The 21,589-nt window shown below is 42.4% G+C and overlaps 1 protein-coding gene across 10 annotated transcripts in view; it reads right to left on the reverse strand.

Moving 5' to 3' along the window:
- Positions 1-4,408: 4,408 nt before the first annotated feature.
- Nup98 (nucleoporin 98 and 96 precursor) overlaps positions 4,409-21,589 on the reverse strand; it is a 94,415-nt gene continuing 77,234 nt past the window's right edge. For 9 of the 10 annotated variants that reach the window (XM_075971705.1, XM_075971704.1, XM_075971703.1 and 6 more), the window contains 9 exons: positions 20,497-20,763; positions 18,272-18,429; positions 16,602-16,745; positions 15,255-15,397; positions 11,573-11,794; positions 10,624-10,865; positions 9,818-9,972; positions 5,733-5,844; positions 5,173-5,633 (listed from right to left, as the gene is read on the reverse strand). In XM_075971705.1, coding sequence (XP_075827820.1) covers positions 5,416-5,633; positions 5,733-5,844; positions 9,818-9,972; positions 10,624-10,865; positions 11,573-11,794; positions 15,255-15,397; positions 16,602-16,745; positions 18,272-18,429; positions 20,497-20,763 — 1,661 coding nt within the window. In that variant the 3' untranslated portion in view covers positions 5,173-5,415. Of the gene's footprint in view, positions 5,634-5,732; positions 5,845-9,817; positions 9,973-10,623; positions 10,866-11,572; positions 11,795-15,254; positions 15,398-16,601; positions 16,746-18,271; positions 18,430-20,496; positions 20,764-21,589 lie in introns of all 10 variants that reach the window. The other variant, XM_075971700.1, reaches the window with a different exon arrangement.

A 21,589-nucleotide genomic window follows, 5' to 3' on the forward strand; every position in this document is an offset into this window, starting at 1 on the left:
CATGTGCTCAACTATGTTCATAGCAGCTTTGTTTGTCATAGCCAGAACCTGGAAACAACCTAAATGCCCCTCTATCGAAGAATGGATAAGAAAAATGTGGTACATTTACACAATGGAGTACTACACAGCAGAAAGAAATAACATCTAAAATGGATGGAACTAGAAAACACTGTTTTGAGTGAGGTAACCCAGACACAGAAAGACAATTATCACATGTACTCACTCATAAGTGGTTTTTAAAAATAAAGCAAAGAAAGCCAGCCTACAAACCACAATCCCAGAGTACTTAGACAACAATGAGGACACTAAGAGAGACTTACATAGATCTAATCTACATGGGAAGTAGAAAGTAGAAAAAGACAAGATCTCCTGAGTAAATTGGGAGCATGGGGACCTTGGGAGAGGGTCGAAGGGGGGAGGGGAGAGGCAGGGAGGGGAGCAGAGAAAAATGTAGAGCTCAATAAATATCAATTAAAAAATAATTTAAAAAGTCTACAGTCCATCCGTCCAGAGAAGACACAGCAGCCCCAAGGCCAGTGGGAGCTGGGCCATTCCTGTGGCATTGCCTTGTTCTTTCTTGTGTGTGAACTCATGGTCAAAAACAGTGACTTGGCAGCCAGAGGTGGTGGTAGTTCATGCCTGTCATTGCAACACTCTAATAGCTGAGGCACTGGGATTACTATGAATTTGGGTGCTACACAGTAAGACTTCATTTCAAAAAGAGAAAAAAATGACTCAAACTGATCCATCACTTTTAACCTTAACCAGCAGGAAAAAGCAGGCATTCTGAAGGACACTTCTGGTAAGTCCTCACACAGTGTAAAACTAGGTGCAAAGGAGGATGGGAGCCACAGTCTTCTGTAAAGAGGAGAACAGACAGGAGAGGCAACTACACATTTTAGCAGCACACACACACACATACGCACTGCCACCATTTTTCCTTGAACCCCCTACCTCTCATCACTACGTCTTGAGTGTCTAAATTACTGGTTCATGGCACCTTGCCCAGAATCCCACCATGTTCCTGTCTAGTAAGCCATGAGAGATGATTAGGCAAGAATGCATTTCACATCATAATTCTGTCCTTAGGACATCAATTACAGAGACCCATGGCAGAGAGGCATGACTATCAAGGAACAGAAGCAGAACAAGTCATCATGACTTTGTCTTTAGGAATTGGAAAACTCGGCTCTCACATTTCGTGTTGTTCAGATGAGGCTCACAATGTGGCCCTGGCCTGGCTCTAGTGTTGCACATCTGTACTTCCTGGTTGTCTTCAGATAACCGGAAATAGTACGGAAGAAGGAAGAAGAGCATTAGGACCTAATTACTATGCCCTTTCTGCCGTTTCCTGTTGCAAAACTTGACTTCCTTTGCCGAGTGGTCAGTTTATACTGGCAACAGCTGGCTGACTGCTGTAATTGAGCTATATTGTGTAACTTTTGTTCATTAAGTTTTAAATGAGATCACAACAAAAAAACCTCTCTGGACTGAACTGTGAAGAACACACTACCTGTTAATATGCTTTTGCTTCTACACTCGAGTCGCAATGAGACAGAGTAACGATTATACCGTCAAAAAGGCACACATTGGGGACTGGAGCAATGGCTCAGTGGGTAAGAGTACTGGCTACTCTTCCAGAGGACCTGGGTTCAATTCTCAGCATCCATGTGACAGACAGCTCACAACTGTTACTCAAATTCCAGTGGACCCGACAAAAAACAACTAAAAACTCACTAAAAAAAGGGCATATGCTCATCCACTTCAGAATCCTGTGTATCAGAAGACGATGTTGAACTTTTCTGCTTCAACCTCCCAAATATTCGAATTTCAAGTACAAGCTTATCAGTTTGTGCTGGCCCCAAGTCTTAAAGTAGGCGAGGATGACCTTGAACTCTGGACTCTCCTGTTTCCACCTCACAAGTGGTGGGATACAGACGTGTAGCGTCAGGCTGTTTCTGCAGGGCTGGGAACTGAACCTTGAACTTCATGCATGTTAGGCAAGGACTGAACTATAACCCAGTCTTCCTTTTTTTTTTTAATATTTATTTATTTAGTATACAATGTTCTGTCTGTATACCTACAGACCAGAAGAGGGCGCCAGATCTCATTACAGATGGTTGTGAGCCACCATGTGGTTGCTGGGAATTGAACTCAGGACCTTTGGAAGAGCAGGCAATGCTCTTAACCACTGAGCCATCTCTTCAGCCCCCAGCCTTCCTTTTTAACTAATAGAAGTAGTACTTGTCCTAGCGGGGTGGTGGTGGCGCCCGCCTTTAATCCCAGCACTCGGGAGGCAGAGGCGGGGGAGGGGGGGGCGGGACGACTCTGAGTTCGAGGCCAGCATGGTCTACAAGAGCTAGTTCCATGATAGACAACAAAGCTATAGAGAAACCCTGTCTCGAAAAACCAAAAAACCAAACCAAATCAAACCAAAAAGAATAGTACTTGTCCTAAGAGCAAGTACTTCCCATATGAATAAAAAACCACTAGTCCTTTCTGTAGCACATGCTTTATGTAAATCATCTCTGGTACAAGGAAAGCAAGAATTGTTAGGTTCTGAGACAGTTGTGGATGGAGGGGTTTGCCAGCTGATTGTTCCCTGGCCTCAGGAGTCCAAACTGATTCAGACAAAGCAAACACTCTATTTTTTTATCCTCCAATTCTGTGATGTTGCACAAGTCTTTGGTTAAATCTACCTGGAATTTGCTCAGGCCTCAGTTCAACAAGACATGAATAGACTTTAATTCTCATTTGATACTCAAAACAGGCCACTGTAAAGCAACCAGTTCAGGAATCATTACTGCTTAAAAACAATCTCCAGAACAGAGCAGAAAGCTTTGAATACAAAGTATATTCAGTGATGGAGTTTAAACTCAGAACCTATGTACATAAACTTGTATTTACTAATCAGTAACTTCCTTGTCCCTAAGTCTGTCTTTGGGCTGAGATGCAGCTCAACATGCAAAGACCCTGGGTTCAATTCCCACCTGCCACATCCACGGCTGTCTCACCTGTGTGACAAAATGCCTCTCAGGTGGTGGCCGCTCGAGTTGAGGTGCCTGATTAGCCTCAACGACCTCGTTCACTTTGTTCCTGGCGATGGTTTCTTGCATTGACTCTGCTATCCTTTCTTCTGTTCTATTTTTCTCAAGGAACCAGAAAACATTTCCAATGGCTCCTTGAATACGGAGGAACTGATGCGTCAGTTCCCTCCCTTGATTCAGGCCATTAATGTTATGATTAAGACTCTGGCTCTCTCTCGGGGGGAATTTACAGATACCCTAGAATAGAAAGAGCTCATGATAGGAGATTTGGTAGAAGATGGGCAAATTATGAAGGAAAATGTATGGGATGGCATGAATTACCATTTATGGAGAGGCTAGCCAGAATGAGAAACCCCTGGTACATTTTAGATAGGAAAGAAAGGCAAGATATTCTTGATAACATTCAATATTGAAACAAACCCTGGGGGTGGAATCCTGAAGAATGGTGTTTGGGTTACCTTGGTTACCTTGAGGGAAGATATGATTTAGGGCCATGAGAAAGCACAGTTAGTTAGTGGTGTGAGACGAATTTCAAAGAACAGCTCTGCCCACAAGACTTGCTGAGATAATCAATTGTCTGTAATCATTTTTCTATGGAAACTTTTGTCTGCCAACTTCCTTCTGTAATATCTTAAAAGTGATGCTTGAATTTTAGTAAAGTTGCAGCAGATTCAAATCTCATTAGAGTTGTGTCTGTCTGTCTGTCATTCGCTGAATCCTGGGTTCTCCTAAGCCTTCACCCCTGTTCTCCCTCGGTCTTCGATCTCCAAGAGAGTCAGTCCGCGGCACCCACCACTGCAAGGAAAAAGTGTCTGGGCTCCTGAGTCTCAATTTAGCGCTAACGGTGTGCCTGAGTTGGCTGCTGCCTTCCTGTGAGGCAGGTCTTAGTGCCTGTGGCTGTGCTGCCCTCTCCAGGCTGGTGATCAGTACACGGGGGACTGTGAAAGCTGTTTTTAAGTGTTGTGAGGCACAGAGAGCGCGCACAAGCAGGCACCAACAGTGCTTGGGTTACACATGTGTGCAGATGCATCTGCATTTTGTGGATTCTGAACTTGTGTTGCCAGGCTTGTGTGGCTAGTGTTTTATATTTATTTATTTTATTTATGTGCATTGGTGATTTGCCTTTATGTATGTTTGTGTGAAGGTATCGGGTCCCCTGGAACTGGAGTTACAGACAGCTGTGAGCTGCTATGTGGGTGCTGAGGCTTGAACCCGGATCCTTTAGAAGAGCAGTCAGTGCTCTTAACTGCTGAGCCATCTCTCCAGCCCGTGGCTAGTGCTTTGACCTGCTAAACTAACTCCTTAGCCGTATGTTTTTATTTAAATGAGTCCCCCAAAACACAAAGAAAAAGTCAGTACCATCAAGAATACTATAAACATTTTATTTTTTAAGAAAGTAGCTTCAGAAAGAGGAAAATAATCTAGATCATTTATATATATATATATTTTTTTTTAATAAAAACCTTTACATAATCTTCATGCACAAAGACCCAGGGGTGGTCATATTGTGTGTGACAGCCCCAAGTTTCACCTGTCTCAGGTCAGAGCCTGGGACTCTCCACAGCCAGCAGCAATGCAGTGTCGGTGCCTAGGGCCCGGCCAGGCCTGCCTTAGTGACAGCTGTGCCTTCTGGGAAGGTGGATGAAGGGTGGGAAATGCTCTTGGCTAGATGGGAGGGCTGGGAGGAACACCTTTCACATTCTTCATCCAAACTCCTGGCACACCCAGGAAGATGACTGATAAATCAAGGGCCAGCGCAATCAGGGGCTTCGCAGAAACACACTGCACAGGACAGTAGGGCAGGTGTGGTGTCCACAGGACAGACGAGGGATGAAAAAAGGAGCCCTGCAGAGCTCTGCTTCCATGCCAGACAGCCTTTCTGTCTTCAACAAGGTCCCAATCCCAGTGTTAAGAAATCTTCAGGGACAAATGAGTCATCTACCAGACATCTGTAATCTGTCTCAGTGCCTTCAAACCCAAGAGGTGCAGCAATGTAGGACAGATGTTGGCATGGGGTGTGTGTGTCACAAGACTCAGAACTCTGGGTAACCCAGTTTTTTGGGAGGTTCTGCCAAAGAGGCTTTATTGACCATTTTTCAAAAGAAAAAGAAATTGAAGAATGGTCTTGAAGTTGGTAAAGAGACCTGACCTGTCTTTATTTTTTTTTTTTTGGTTCCAAAAGCCCTTGTATGCTATGCTCAGTATTAGGAGAACCCCTGAACAACTAGTGGATGCTGCTGCTTAGGGCAGCAGAGAGGGAGGGAGGAGTCCACACCGACCCAGAGATTGGCAAACAATGTCAGATAGAACAGTACTGGGAACCGCTGGGGAGGGAGGGAGTGCGCATGAGTGTGACGAAGAGCTGGTCTCACTGGCTCCCAACAGTCAGTTCTCGCAGGTAGGACTGTGTGAGACCACGAAGTTCCTCCAAGGCATAGTCCTCAGGCATGGGGAGTCTGCCAATGTGGGGAGCCAACAGACGCAAAGGAACTCGCTGAGGGTCTGGTGTTGAGTTGGAGGTGGCATCAGGAGCATGCTGCAGGCTCAGTACTACCCGCAGCAAGTTGGCGACACGCTTGGCCATATCTGGAGAGAAAAATCACAGTGAGTGCTGACCACACAGCACAGGTGAGGCTGTCATAAAGACAGGAAGTAAGTCGCATGAAAGCAGGGCCCACAGCTTACCTGACTGAGCCAGGCGGTCCTTGGCACTGTAACATGGAATCTGCTCTATTCGGCTGCACAGTGAAGTGACTTTGGTGTGTAAGTGCTCTAGTTCATAGCCTGAGCAATCCACCTGCAGAGGAGCAGACCAGTAAGGACAAAAGAAACTTCTACCTCAACCACAGATTACACAAAGTCCCAGCAACAAATGATAGGAGGAGAAAAGCTGATGGCAGTGCCCCTGCATGCAGTGCTGAAGGAGAGAAAGTACACTTGGGCTGGACAGGTCTTTAGATGATGACTCACAGACCACATAGTTTAACACAGCACCAAAAACTTTAGGTAGGGTAAATCTGGTTCAGAGAGGTAGTAAGAGATGCTATTCAAACCAGCATTGACTTTACAGCTCCTTATTCTAAACTCAGACATTCCTAAAGCAGTGCAGAACCTCCTCAGTCTATATACTCTCCTGATCCATCCCTATGGCTCCAATTATACTCAATGCTAGCCCAATATACCAATCTTCTGTTTTTGTGCCATGGCTTTTGCTGTAGCACCCTTCTCACAGCCATTAGTGTCATCCTCTACTTCCAATCTGTAATCGCTTTATTGGTCTTTGAGACAGGATCTTGATGTGTAGTCCCAGCTAGTCAGGAACTCACTGCACATCTCAGGATTAGTCTCAAACTTTCCACTATCCCCATTTCAGTCTTGCCAATGCAGCTGGTTCAGATACATTTCCAAAAAACAAAGCTGATTTACTTTTATCCGTTCAAGTCTTGAATATTTTGTAGCAACATCTCATTTGCCTTAACCTTGCCTCTCTCTCAATTAGTTACCCTATCTTCCTCACTGTGAACCATCCACCTCCCTACTCAGGTTTACTTGAGATTTTTTTTTTTTTTGGTTTTTCGAGACAGGGTTTCTCTGTGGTTTTGGAGCCTGTCCTGGAACTAGCTCTTGTAGACCAGGCTGGTCTCGAACTCACAGAGATCCGCCTGCCTCTGCCTCCCAAGTGCTGGGATTATACTTGAGATGTTTTCCAAGATGCATTTTTCATGGAATTTACTAATTTGGTGTTTGTGAATGCTAGCCATGCAAGCATATGGTGGTCAAAAGTCAACTTGTGGGAGCCCACTCTCTCCTTTCACCATGGCCACTTTGGGGTCTGAACTCAGGTAGTCAAGCTTGGCTACAAGTTCTTTTATCTGCTGAGCCATCTTACCAGCTCTGGAACTCACTTTGAAGAAGGCTTGCAGAACTCACTGATTTATGTCTATATACATACTCTTACCCTCTGCCAGAGCCTGCTACTAACTTTTAACAGCAGTAAACAAAATGAGGCCTTTGTGTTCATGAACTTTACAGACAAGAAAATATCAAGTAGTAATTTACCTTATAGAATCACAGCTGTGATAAACTATGAGTATAAGGAAATGGATGTCATTGCTGGGCAGTGGTGACCCACATCTTTAATCCCAGCACTCAGGAGGCAGAGGCAGGCAGATCTCTGTGAGTTTGAAACCAGTCTGGTCTACAGAGCGAGTTTCAGGACAGGCTCCAAAACTATGCAGAGGAGCTGGAGAGATAGCTCAGCGATTAAGAACATGGGCTCTTCTTCCAGAGGTCCTGAGTTCGATTCCCAGCAACCACATAGTGGCTCACAACCATCTGTATGAGATCTGGTGTTCTCTTCTGGTCTGCAGGCATATATGCAGACAGAACATTGTATACACAAATAAATCTTAAAAAAAAAAAAAACAACAAAAACCTACATAGAGAAACCCTGTCTCAAAACCACTCCCCTCCCCCCAAAATTTGAATGTCTATTTCAGGAGAGAGTATCAAAAGTGTTCTTGGAGAGTTCATGTGTAAGCTAAGAACTGCCTAACAAGAGAAGGCCAAGCTCTGCAGGTGAAGCAAACAGCCAAACTCTGTAAGCTGGAGCATGTTTACAAGTAATACATGGAGTAAAGAGCAATACAGCAAGACAAAGCTGGGAAGATTTAAGGATTTATTTTGTGCATGAGTGTTCTGTCTGCATGTATGCGGGTAGAAGAGAACACTGGATCTCCTGGATTAACTAGAGTTAATAATGATTGTGTGCTATCACGTGGGTACTAGGACCTGAACCTCTGCCAAGTACAGCAAGTGCTATTAGCCCCAAATCAGAGACTGAGGCATGTGTTTCATAAAGTTATGAATGTGGACACAGCTACACTGTCACTCTGATTCCCTCTGATTAGATCATGTTCTTTTTTGTCCTGGTATATTGTCAGAACAAAATAATCTGGTCAATCTTTTCCTTTATTCTATGGTGATTTCTGGCTTACTTACATACATATTCCCCCAATGAATCAGTACTTTTAGTAAGGGAAAAACATACTGTTTACCTCTACAGCTCCCAAATCCATCACAGAACTCACCACATTGGGGGTTCATTTTATTTTTTTCTGTTTTTCGAGAGAGGGTTTCTCTGTGTTGCTTTGTTGTCTGCCCTGGAACTAGCTCTTGTAGACCAAGCTGGCTTCAGACTCAGAGATCTACTTTCCTCTGTCTCCCGAGTGCTGGGATTAAAGGTATGCACCACCACTACCTGGCATATTGGGGATTCTTTAATGACCAAGTTGAATAAATAAACTGATTTCAACTACAGAGTTTCTTTAGTGATTCCTGAATTATGCCCATCATATGCCTCACTCACTGCTAGAGTTATAAGTGGATGATAGGAGCTGGAACAAGGTTTTTTTTTTAAATATTTATTTATTTATTATGTATACAATATTTTGTCTGTACGTATGCCTGCAGGCCAGAAGAGGACACCAGACCCCATTGCAGATGGTTTGAGCCACCATGTGGTTGCTGGGAATTGAACTCAGGACCTTTGGAAGAGCAGGCAATGCTCTTAACCTCTGAGCCATCTCTCCAGCCCCTGGAGCAAGGTTTTTGTGTGTTGTGTGTAATTTACTGCATCAAAGCCCTGTGTCTATTTTGTGTGACCTTTATGAAGACTCTGTTGGATACATTCTACAGTCTATCCACTGCCCACTCTAACTTGTACTCCTTGTAACCCTCACAGGGTGGAAAGTTTAAGTAACTTAGTCAATGTGGGAAACCTAAATTGAACCTAATACTTTGACCTCTGGAGCTTGGGCTCTGAACCTCTATACTCAATGGTATGTAAGTTCACAACATGAAAGATCTCCCCCAAAACTTTAAGAATGTAAAGATGTGAAAAAATACAGAATGATCTAGCAGGTACAAGAAAATGTCCCACAAGTTTTGGCAGCAAAGGAGAGGACAGCTCGCACTTTCCAGAGGAAAGAGATGGCGCAGCAGCTAAGGTGTCTGCCGCCCAGTCTGATGACCTGAGCTTGCTTCCACTTCCACAACCTGTCCTTGGATGTCCAGGCCTGTGCTAGGGCATGCATCACACTCACTCTCCTCTCTAAGTACACTAAAAATATACCCCAAAAGGGCTATCTTGGGCTACACAGTGAGATCCTGGCTGGTCTAGGTTATAGGTTAAGACCAGCTAAAACAAACAAACACCTAAAGTCTCATCTTCAACAGTATTAGTTACATTTACCAATGAATTTCATTTTTTGATATAAAGTTTCACACAGCCTAGACTGGCTTCATACTTCTGATCCTGTTGCCTCATTTCCCAATGCTGGGACTGTATGTGTGTGTCACCATGTTTTCTTTTGTATTATTGTTTTTTCTTTCTTTCTTTTTTTTGAGAAGTTTCCTGGCTGTCCTGGAAAACTAAGCGATCCACCTGCCTTTGCCTCCAAAGTGCTAGGGAAAGTCATGCACCCCTACAACCTGCTATAGTATGGCTTTTTTTGTTTGGTTGGTTTTTTTTTTTTTTTTTGAGACAGGGTTTCTCTGTAGTTTTGGAACCTTTCCTGGAACTCATTTTGTAGACCAGGCTTGCCTCGAACTCAAAGAGATCCGCCTGCCTCTGCCTCCTGAGTGCTGGGATTAAAGGCGTGCGCCACCACTGCCCAGCATGTCCTGGCTAGTATGGCTTTTTGAAATCTTTTTTTTTTTTAAATGCCTATGAAAAGAAAAACTAGACAGTAGTTTAAGGAATTTAGTACCTGCTGAATACGGTGGAGCATTTCAATTACTCGAATATAATCCAGGTAAACAAGTCCAGATGTTTCCCAGTCCTGAATTAGGCTGCTGAGCTCTGGAGGTGCCAGATCTTCTAAGAACCCTTTCAGGTAGCCATAGTTCTCATTAATAATAGCATCTGAAGAAAGAAAACAATGGCTTCAGTGTATAAGAATGTGGTTCACAATAGTACAGAGGACCAGGCATAAATCTAAGGCAGACAGGAAGGAGAATAAAAGGTGCTGTTGAGAATTCCTCAGCAGATGGAGGGTGATAAGGGCACCCTGTGGACCTTCTGGCTTCAGTTCTCAAAGCAGCTGTGTCTGGTGTTGCTGGTTAACATCCCCACTCATGAGCAAGAGTGTAATTCACAGCAGGGACGTCTGTGGCAGATGGTAACTACAACAGTGCCATCTTTCCTAGCCCCATCGCCTCTCATGCAGATCAAGCCGCCTCTGTAGACTTTGGTGGAACATTGATTTAAGCCTGCCCTGTCCTTTTTTTTTAAAATATTTTATTTATTTATTATGTATACAATAGTCTGTCTACATGTATGTCTGCAGGCCAGAAGAGGGCACCAGACCTCATTACAGATGGTTGTGAGCCACCATGTGGTTGCTGGGAATTGAACTCAGGACCTTTGGAAGAGCAGGCAATGCTCTTAACCACTGAGCCATCTCTCCAGCCCCCGCCTGCCCTGTTCTAAAGCACCTCTGCCTCAGCCATCCCAAGGGCTCACAGGTTAGAGAAGCGCAGGGTAACTCCGGGAGATGTAGGCCTTTGCACTCACCAGAAGCAAGATGGCGAATAACAAGTTGGTGGCAGCGGTTCCAGTGGCCGGCCTTAAATAAATAGAGGGCCTCCAAGTGCTTATCGGATTCCATGTGTGCTCGAACTGCTTTGGCCTCATGAATCCACTCAGCAGGCACACAGAGCTTCTGGGTAAGGAAAGTCTCTTTAGCCCAGGACTCGGGGGTCTCCGCCAGCTGGCAGTGCCGAGTCAGCAGCTCGCGGACAGCCTTTTCACGCATGCTATGGGGAAGAAAGAAGCTGGAGTATCATTTTGGTCACAGAGAATGCTAATCATTCACACGGGCAATCTCCAGCTCTAGGAAACCACTTCAAACTTAAAAACCAAACCAAATCACAAAGTCGGTATTTTAAATTCTGACTTTTCTTAAAATACTTATTTTTATTGTTTTTAGATGTGTATATGTGTGTGTTGGTGCATATGAATGTAAGTGCCCTTGTATGTTAGAGGTGTTGGATCCTCCAGAGCTAGAGTTACTACAGTCAGTGAGAGCACTGAACTCAGACCCCCAAGGAAAAGAAGTAAATGTTCTTAACTGCCAAGTCATCTTGGGTCTTACATCTCAACAGATGCTCTACGCAATAACTTGCTGAGCAGAGCCTAAAAAGATTGACTCATTAGGTATTATGTTTAGGTGCTAGATATACTCACTGGGTTCTGTTGTTATGTTTTTTATCTATAGTCCGAGGGGATTCTGTTCCCTTTGCCAGTGTCTTCCAGACAACCCAGTACCCTCTCCACTTAAAAACACCTGCTACACGCGGCTCCTCCTTACTTCCTGTCAGTTACTTGTTCACTCAGCCTTTTGCTGGCAGGTTAATTTTAGATATTCAAACCAAACTTTGAATTGTTAACAAAAGCAGTATGAAAAGATGCAATGCACTTCAAAATAGTATTTCCCAACAGGGTCCAAAGGCTTTTTGCTCACCCTGAGTTCTCAATGTGTAGGAAGACAAAGATGGCCCATTCCCAGAGCCCTTCACTTTCCAGCTGGCCAGCATAACTGGCCTGTAGCACACCCTCACACTGTTCAGAGAGATGGGTATAGTTGAGAGCCCGCAGCACTTCCCAAAGGTGCCAGCTGAGGCGGTAGTCCAAAGGATCTGCAGTTATGCTTCGAGGTTCCAACAGCTGATTGAGATCGTAATGTCTGAGGAGAAAAAGCATTCAGTTAGATACTCAGCTAGCAGATCATCTGTACACACAGGTATACTGCTCTGTGTCTCACAAGGGTGTGCCATCATCTAACAGGGTTGGTAGTGGCATTCTAAAATATGGACGTTTACAATTTCTGTTCTCCCTATTCTTTATTATAGCAGCTGCTACTTTTCTTAGCCATGCTAAAACCTGAGGACCATTCAGACTGTTTTATTCACTGAGTGAATAACTGGTCTTCATGGAGGTCATTTCTTCCTGTGGGTTGTAATGTTCACTGTTGTGTGTGAGAAATAAGGTCACATTCTACAAACCAGGCTGGCCTCAAACTCAGAGATCCACCTGCTTCTGCCCCCCAAGTGCTGGGATTAAAGGTGTGTGCCACCATAGTCTGGCAATTTCAGTCATCTTAATACAAAAGTATTAAGTGATGGTTTTACTCTTTGTACTTATCCATTAAAACTTTTCTCTTTCATTCTGAGAAGGATCAATAACAGAAGTAACGGTGAAACCAACACTGGTTCTTTAGAAGACCAGTTAAATCATAACTACATAGAGTAAGAAAGCGAATACAAAAATTACCAATAACAAGAATGTGATTATTATAGATTCTACAAATATTTTAAAAGGGTAAGAAAAAGCTTTGAATAACTTTTTCTTCTATTTTTTGAGAGAGCCCTGTCAATCCTGGAACTTGCAGTTTACACCAGGCTAGATGCAGAGATCCACCCGCCGATGCCTCCTGAGTGCCAGGACTAAGGTGCATCCCAATGCTCGAACTTGATGTAATATTGTACTTCAAGCCGGGCAGTGTTGGTGCAGCCTTTAATCCCAGAACTTGGGAGGCAGATGCAGGCAGATCTCTTTGAGTTCGAGGCCAGCCTGGTATACAAGAGCTAGTTCCAGGACAGGCTCCAAAAGTACAGAGAAACCCTGTCTCGAAAAAAAAAACTTCAGTAAGAAACCCCTCTCTAGAGTTTTTTTTTTACTCTAGAACATAAATGATCACAGCCTGACTTGTGGATAAATAGAAAATATCAAAAGTTCTATAATAATAAAAAAGTTATATAGCATTAAAACTTTAGCAAATTGGGCTGGGTAGTAGCAGCACACGCCTTTAATCCCAGCATTTGGGAGGCAGAGGCAGGTGGATCCCTTTGAGTTTGAGGCCAGTCTGTTCAATGGAGCGAGTTCCAGCACAGGCTCCAAAGCTACACAGAGAAAACCTGTTTTGGGAAAGGAGAAAAAAAAAAAAGCCCAAACAAAAATGTTTCTCTTGCTTCCAAGACTGCCTATCTGAGTTCAACCCCAGAGCCCACACAGTGGACAGACAGAATGGACTGGGTCTTGAGGTGTCTTCTAACTCACATAGGCACAGACTGCATATGAATAGTAAAAACGACCAAAAACTCTAGTTCCGGGTAATCTGACACCTTCTTCTGACCTTTAAGGGCACTAGACACTTATATACACAGCCAAAAGCAGTCAGACACATCAAATACAATAATTAAATTTAGCCAGGCATGGTGGAGTACCTTGTAGTCCCATGCACTCATGAGGCTGAGGCAGAGGCAGGAAGATCTTTGTAGGTTTTCAAGGCCAGCCTGGTCTACACAGAGAGACTCTCTCAAAAACAAATGAACCAATCAACCATCAAAAAAACCAAAAGTCAGAAAATCTGAATAGATGAGAGCGAAAAATAAATGAATGGTAAATTTTATTTCTATATGTACTACAGTTCCTATTTCATAAATACTCTGTGTTTAAAGAAAGCATCCTGAAAAGTAGAAATAAGCTGTGACCTTTTTGTGAACAAAAACAAACAAACAAACAAAAAAAACCAAAAACCAGAAATCCGAGTTATTTCTCACGTAAGATAAAAAGTATCAAAATATTTTTATTTAGATATAATAAATGTATGTGCTAATTTATTAATGATAGATAGGCCATTCTCCATTTCTTATTAAAAACATTTTATGGAAATTGATTATTATGAATTTTAAAAACTTATTTATTTTGTATATATAGTGTTCTGCCTGCATGCCAGAACAGGGCACCAGATCTCATTGCAAATGGTTGTGAGCCACCATGTGGTGTCTGGGAATTGAACTCAGGATCTTTAGAAGAGCAGTCAGTGCTCTTAACCTCTGAGCCATCTCTCCGGCCTGAAATTTGTTTTTTTTTTTTTTTTAAATATTTATCTATCTATCTATCTATCTATCTATCTATCTATCTATCTATCTATCTATCTATCTATTATGTATACAATATTCTGTCTGTGTGTATGTCTGCAGGCCAGAAGAGGACACCAGACCTCACTATAGATGGTTGTGAGCCACCACGTGGTTGCTGGGAATTGAACTCAGTAGCTTTGGAAGAGCAGGCAATGCTCTTAACCTCTGAGCCATCTCTCCAGACCTGAAATTTGTTTTCTTGATAGATTTTATTTGTAGTTCATATGTGGAGCTTGAATGTCATGGACAAAAATGAATAAAATTATTATTATATATGAAAAAAAAATTTCATGAAGGTACATTACTGTTATCCTAACTCATAGAAGACTAAGGAAGAAGAAATTTGAATGTTCACTATACAGAGTGAGTTCTCGGCCAGCCTGTTTAGAGACCCAGGCTCAAACTACCAAAAAAAAAGACATAAATAAATCAGAATATGTATACCACACAGAGAATACCACTGCATAGTATACTAAGCTCTGAAGAAGACACATAACATTACTAGTGAGAATGTAAAATAACCACCTCTTTCATTTAGATGGGTCTTGCTATGTTGCTTGGTAGACTGAAACATGGATTCCAGTGAACCTCTCATACCTCAGTCTCCTTAGCAGCTTAAGTGCAAAAGACCTGCTACAGCTACTTCTGTAAATAAATATGTGCCGCTTTTTTCTTCACAGCCAAACCAACAATATCTAAGTCACCAGCTAATCTACATGAAATTATGCAAAATTCTACAAATTCAAAGTAACTATTCCCGGGCTGGAGAGATGGCTCAGTGGTTAAGAGCATTGCCTGCTCTTCCAAAGGTCCTGAGTTCAATTCCCTGCAACCACATGGTGGCTCACAACCATCTGTAATGAGATCTGGTGCCCTCTTCTGGCCTGCGGGCATATACGTGTATACATAATAAATAAATTAATTAAAAAAAAAAACAAAAGAGAAAAACAAAGTAACTATTCCCTAAAACTCCTGCTATTCATATTAACATGGATAAGCCAGGCACAAAAGAGTACAGACTGAGTTCAAATATGTAAATTCCTCAAACATCAAGCCCCACCCCCATCACTGTTCAGGACTGAGGATGATTCCTAAATCAGATGAGGGAGTTTCTGTAGGTGATGGGAATGTTTCAGTTGTGTTGGTAGTTATTCTGTGGAAACTCAACTAAAATCTCAACTAAATTGACTGAAGCAATGGCCATGCCTGGCCCTGGCTTACCTGTCACTGTAGAGTTTCAGAAGGTGGAAACAAACATCCTGAAGTGGTCTCCGTGTGTCTTTTTCTTCCTCTACTATACAACCAAACCCCTCCAGGTATGAAGGAAGAGGGGAGCAGGCATATTTATCACCCTCAGAAGTATTCTGAAAAGGAAAAATTGTTAAAGCAATACAACAAAAGTTGTGAGTTTTATCAATTAGTATTATCATGTCTCAATTATTCAGATACCTGTATTAAGGATGCTGTGACACTTCAAAGAATCAAGATGTTACAGCTTTTTGATCTACCTATTTTTAGTCTGGTAAGGACTTCAAACAGCTTCCTGGATTGCTATTTAAGTGCAATCTTTGCCTAGATAAATGCTATGAAAAGCAAATATAAAATATGAATAAGTAAGAAAGGATTCAAGGGTATCATGGTACTCCAGAGCGATCATAAATTGAAAGTCAGACTAAGTTTGAGCTATATAAAACCTTGTCTTAAAACAACTCATGAAAAAATAAAAAATTAAAACAACAGAACAAATAACTCAGCAAGGAATCGTGGTGCTTTTGAGCCAGGGCTTCTCTTCTGTGTAACCCTGGCTTTCCTAGAACTTGTTCTGTAGACCAGGCTGACATAAAAGATCACCACCACCTGGCTTAATAGACAGCTTTTTAACTCAACAATGATAAGATATAAAAAATGATATTGAGAAATTTGAGCTGACATGTTAATAAGAGGCAAACTAAACCTGAGGTCAAGCTTAAGCAATTCCCAAGGGGTAAGATGGTCTTAGAAATGAAAACCCTTTCATTAAAGGCAGAAAAAACAGTAAGAAAATTAATTACCTGTTTTAAATAGAATAAAAGCAGACGGAGAAGTTGAAGAGGTAAGGTAAAGGATGAAAATTTGAATTTGTTGGGTCTTTCAACTTAACAGTGTTTTCAAAGAGGGCAGTCAATAGTAAGTATTGTATTATAAAATGTGATTTGAAGCTAGGTGGCGGTGGTGCACACCTTTAATTGCAGCACTCAGGAGGATCTCTATGAGTTTGAGGCCAGTCTGGTTTAAAAGAGCTAGTTCCAGGATAGCTACGGCTGTTACACAGAGAAACCCTGTGTCGAGAAAGAAAGAAACAAACAAACAAAAAGAGTGATTTGATGGCTTCTTCTCTGCACACCTTTTAAATTTTCTTTTCTTTTTTGAGACAGGGTCTCACAACATAGCCTTAGATGGTCACCTGTTTCACACGCCTCCCAAGAGCTGGGATTAAAGGCTGTACCTACCATGCCTGGCATTCAGGACTTCTCTGGAAAGACTAAATCGTCATCAGAGTTCTCACCTGGCTCTTCTGAACACACATACCTGAAATGCTTCTTCATACATGCTAAGAGCCTTGGAAATGGAGGCTGTTGGTGGAAGCAAGTACCAAAGATGAACAGCAAGCGCACGCTTCCAATCCAGCTGGGAGCATACATTGATTTGCTTCTGTTCAGAGAGCTGCCACACCTGCAGGAGACAAAAGATCACATGACAACTTTATGTGTCCTGGTTATTACTGCCTGTCTACCACCTGCTCTTATGGTTTGTTTGTTTCTGAGACAGGGCCTCACTATGTAGACTAGACTAGCATTGAACTAAGAGAGCTTCCTGCCTCTGCCTCTCCCAGGTGCTAGGATTAAAGGACTGCACCACCACCACCAGTCTTAATGTAATCTTGCCTCCTATTTTCTTGCCATAATCGATAAGACACCTATAAAGACACAGAAGGGACTGGAGAGATGGCTCAGTGGTTAAGAGCATTGCCTGCTCTTCCAAAGGTCCTGAGTTCAATTCCCAGCAACCACATGGTGGCTCACAACCATCTGTAATGAGGTCTGGTGCCCTCTTCTGACCTGCAGACATACACACAGACAGAACATTGTATACATAATAAATAAATATTTAAAAAAAAAATAAAGACACAGAATCAGACAAAGAATAAGCAACAAAAATTGGCTTAAAATATCACTCCACTTTTGAAGAGTGGTGACTATTAAAAATAACGATACTATACAATGGAAAATGACCATACACGGAAAATTGAAGAAAAACTTTCAAAATTATTCTCCAAAACTGACCTTACCTGTATAAACGCATAGACAAATATGAACCTATACATCAATACAGATGTAAAAATGTTAATGTTTGAGAAGACAGAGGATTATACAGCTTACTATGCACACACTACTATGATATACGATACAGACTTCAACTTTACATTTTTGTATTCATTTATTATCATATGTGGGCAATACGCATGGCATGGTGTGTGTGTGAGGACAGAGTCTGTAAGAGTCTCTCCTTCCACCAAGTGGGTTCCACCTCTCTTTACCTGCTGTATCATCTTGCCAGCCCCAATTTTACCATTTATATAATTAAAAGAATTCTTTCAGGCCAGTGAGAAGATGGCTGAGTGTGTAAAGTGTGAGAACCTGAGTTTGACTCTCAGAAACCACTTGGTAGAATGAGCGAATCAACTCTGGCAAATCATCCTTTGTTCTTCATGCACATACCATGCTTGAGACTGAACGTGAGAACACAGAAACTATGTTTGGTTAATTGTCCGACATACTTTTCTGGTTTGTTTGTTTGTTTTTTAAGACGAGGTTTCTCTGCGCAGCCCTGGCTGTCCTGAAATTTGCTCTGTAGACCAGAATGGCCTTGAACGCACAGCAATTCACCTCCTTCTGCTTCCCCAAGTGCTGGGATTAAAGGTATGTGTTTTGAGACAGGGTCTCTTTATGTAGTCTCAGCTATACTGGACTTCTCTAGACTGGGTTTGATCTGAACCTGGACTAGATTTCAAAGGGGATCACCTTCTTCTGCCTCCCAAGCGCTAGGACTAAAGGTGTGAGCCACTGTACCTGGCTGCCTGACATTTTAATTTGAAAATATTTCTACCTAGAAATGAGACCAAACTGGCAGCTATATCAACCGTATACAATTTACAACAAACAAACAAACAAATAAATAAAAAATTATTATGACATTACCGGTTTTCCAGCTAACAGGGCAAATATGCGCAATCTCTCATCCTGGATGAAGCAGTCAGCCTGGAGTTGATGCCAGTCGGCTAACTGCATGGTGAGCAACTCTCGTACTGACTGGCTACCCACCAACTGAGACAAAAGAAGAGCAAGGCGATGATCACCTGTAACAGAAACACGAGTTTCCTGGTGAGGACAAGGGTTAAACTACCTGATGACACATGCAGACTATCACCCATCGCACCTCATCAGCGCTAAAGTACAGACACTTTCCACCTGAGTACACTATCTTAAAGTACTTTAAAGAGGTATACAAATATGTAGCTATAATGACAAATTTTCTACTCCTTCTGTGACTCCTTTGAGTTCAAGGTCAGCCTGGTCTACAAGCTGAATTTCAGGACAGCCAGGGCTGTATATAGAGAAACTCTTCCTTGAAAAGCAAAAAACAGCTGGGCGGAGATGGCACACGCCATCAATCCCAGCACTCAGGAGGCAGAGAGAGGTGAATCTCTTTGAGTTTGAGGCCAGTCTGGTCTACAGAGCAAGTTCCACAACAGGTTCCAAAGTTACAGAGAACCCATCTTGAAAAATCAAAAAAAAAAAAAAAAAAAGGTGGGGGGAGCTGCTGTGCAATCATTTGGCTTCTAACACCTATGTAACAAGCGGGGTGTCCCATGCACACTTGTAAGCCCAAGTCCAAGTGAGGTTGGAGACAAGATTGCTGAGGTTTGCTGGATTCCAGCCTAATGAGAAAACACTAAACTCTGTTGGGGAAAACTATTTTAAGAAGTGTTGCTTTTGTTTATGCTGCCTTTGTTTAACTCTGTGAAGCTCTAATTCTTTGCCTGTCTAAAACACCTGATGGTCTAATTAAGAGCTGAACCGACAATAGTGAGGCAGGAGAAAGGAGAAGCGAAACTGGCAAGTAGAGTATAAACAGAAGAAGAAATGAGGAAGAGGAAGAGGCAGGCGATCTTTGTGAGTTCAAGGTCAGTCTGGTCTACAAGAGCTAGTTCCAAGACAGGCTCCAAAGCCACAAGAGAAACCCTGTCTTGACCCCTCCCCCCCAAAAAAAGAAAGAAAGAAAAAGAAAACAAAAAAACCAAAACAAACAAAAAAAGATATACAGAAGCAAGAAAAGGAAAAAGCCCAGAGGCAAAAGTGGTCTTAAAATTTAAGAAAAGCTGGCTAGCAACAAGCCAAGATAAAGCTGGGCATTCATAACTAAGAATAAACATGTGTGTGATTTACTTGAGAGCTAGGTGGTGGACCCCTCAAAAACACAAAGACCCTGCTCAAAGGAGTAGAAGACACCCATCAGCCTCTTCTGTGTTCATTTGTACACATATACACATAAACAAATACATGTCAAGCCCAGGTGGTGGTAGCTCACGCCTTTAATCCCAGCACTCGGGAGGCAGAGTCATGTGGATCTCTGTGAATTTGAGGCCAGCCTGGTCTATAGAGAGAGTTCCAGGACAGGCTCCAAAGCAACAGTGATATCCTGTCTTGAAAGACTGGAGGAATATGCCAATGCTATATTAAAAGATTGCTAAGAAGCACTTGACTATTGCTATCTATAATATTTTATATGAAAAGAACAGAATATACATCAGGAAATTATCTTTGACAGGCAAGGACACTCACCACTATATTAATGAGGATAACTAGGACACCAAGTGTGAACCGTTTACATGTATATGTTGTTCTGTGGGCATGCATTTATGTATGCTTTATGATTCTAAGAATAACCGTCTAAAGTAAAGCTCATACACTAAAAATGTGTCTTAGAATTTGAGTGATTTTAGCCGGGCGATGGTGGCGCATGCCTTTAATCCCAGCACTCGGGAGGCAGAGACAGGTGGATCTCTGTGAGTTCGAGACCAGCCTGGTCTACAGAGCTAGTTCCAGGACAGGCTCCAAAGCCACAAGAGAAACCCTGTCTCGAAAAAAAAAAAAAACCAAAAAAAAAAAAAAAAAAAAAAAAAAAGAATTTGGGTGATTTTGCTTATCGTTTTCTACTTATCTACAGTTTCTGGTTTTTACTATAAATGCATATAACAAAATCAACGAAATTTTAATAAACAATATTTAAGTTGGGAAGAACAAGACATGGTCTCTAGAGGAAGCAACCATCTTCCTGGAATACCGATAAAAGGCAAATTACAATTAAGAGGCAGGGACAGTGCACAGGAAGAATGTAGTGATGCAGAGGATCTCATTCCTACCTGACTGCTGTGCCAGAGAACAGGCCTCACTAATCCTACTGCCTGTGAGGTAGCTGAAGACAGCTTCTATGGGACTGTCTCTTCGGGTTAAGGAAACTTCCTCTTCAATTACAGGTGCAGCAGTACGCGACAGCCAGCGGGAAAAAGCTCTTCTTCGCTCCAGAACCTGAATGTATTCGGTGGGTTCGTCCAGCTGGCTGTCAAGCTCCTTTAGGTGGCCCCATAGGGCTTCACATAATGTCCACGTCAGGCTCCAGTGCTTCAGAGCTAAGAAAGCACAAAAAGTAATGTTATGAAAGTTTGTTGATTACTGCTGAAAGTCTATCACTAACTGTAGTCAAAACACATCAATTTCCACCACACACTCAACTCCCAACCCATTCACCTCAACTTATAAGTTGCATAGGTGGAGGGTATACTTGCTCACTCTATGGACCTGTGATACTTACCTAACGACATAATCTGATGACCCTTAAACAAATTCCTCTAGCCTAGTTACGGTTATTAACTGTGACAGGCAAGAAATCATTCTCCAAATGAAATTCTACTACAAAATGCTTTAAAAAATTTTTGTGTATGAATGTTTTGTATGTATGTGTGTCTATGCCCCATGTGCATCTGGTGGCCACAGAAGCCAAAGAGGGCATCAGTAGCCTTGGAACTGGAGATAAAGATGGTCGTGAGACTCCATGTAGGTGCGGGGATCATTCACCATCTGCACCTCACTTCCCCACAATAGCAGCAGATTGTTTGAGCTAGTTTTCTTTCTGCATTCTAAGACCCAGAGACTTTTGGTGGAAACAGAACCACTGATAGGGCTACTGTCCTGCAAGCTGACCCCCACACATTTGAGTAGTACACATATATACAAGCACACACACACTCTCTCTCTCTCTCTCTCTCTGTAATGTTGAGCCTGCCACGAGTCTTAATAAAGGTGCCAAATACCAGAGAGAAGACAGCCGCTTAATAAGAGGTGTTAATAAAACTGAACATTCAAGGGCAGGAGACCCAGGATAGATTCCTACTCCCCACTTTGATCTAAGACTTAAGACATTTATACTGTACACGACTATGCAGTGACTTCCTGAAG

The sequence above is a fragment of the Microtus pennsylvanicus genome, chromosome 5 (genome assembly GCF_037038515.1).
Source record: "Microtus pennsylvanicus isolate mMicPen1 chromosome 5, mMicPen1.hap1, whole genome shotgun sequence".
Classification (NCBI taxonomy): Eukaryota; Metazoa; Chordata; class Mammalia; order Rodentia; family Cricetidae; genus Microtus; species Microtus pennsylvanicus.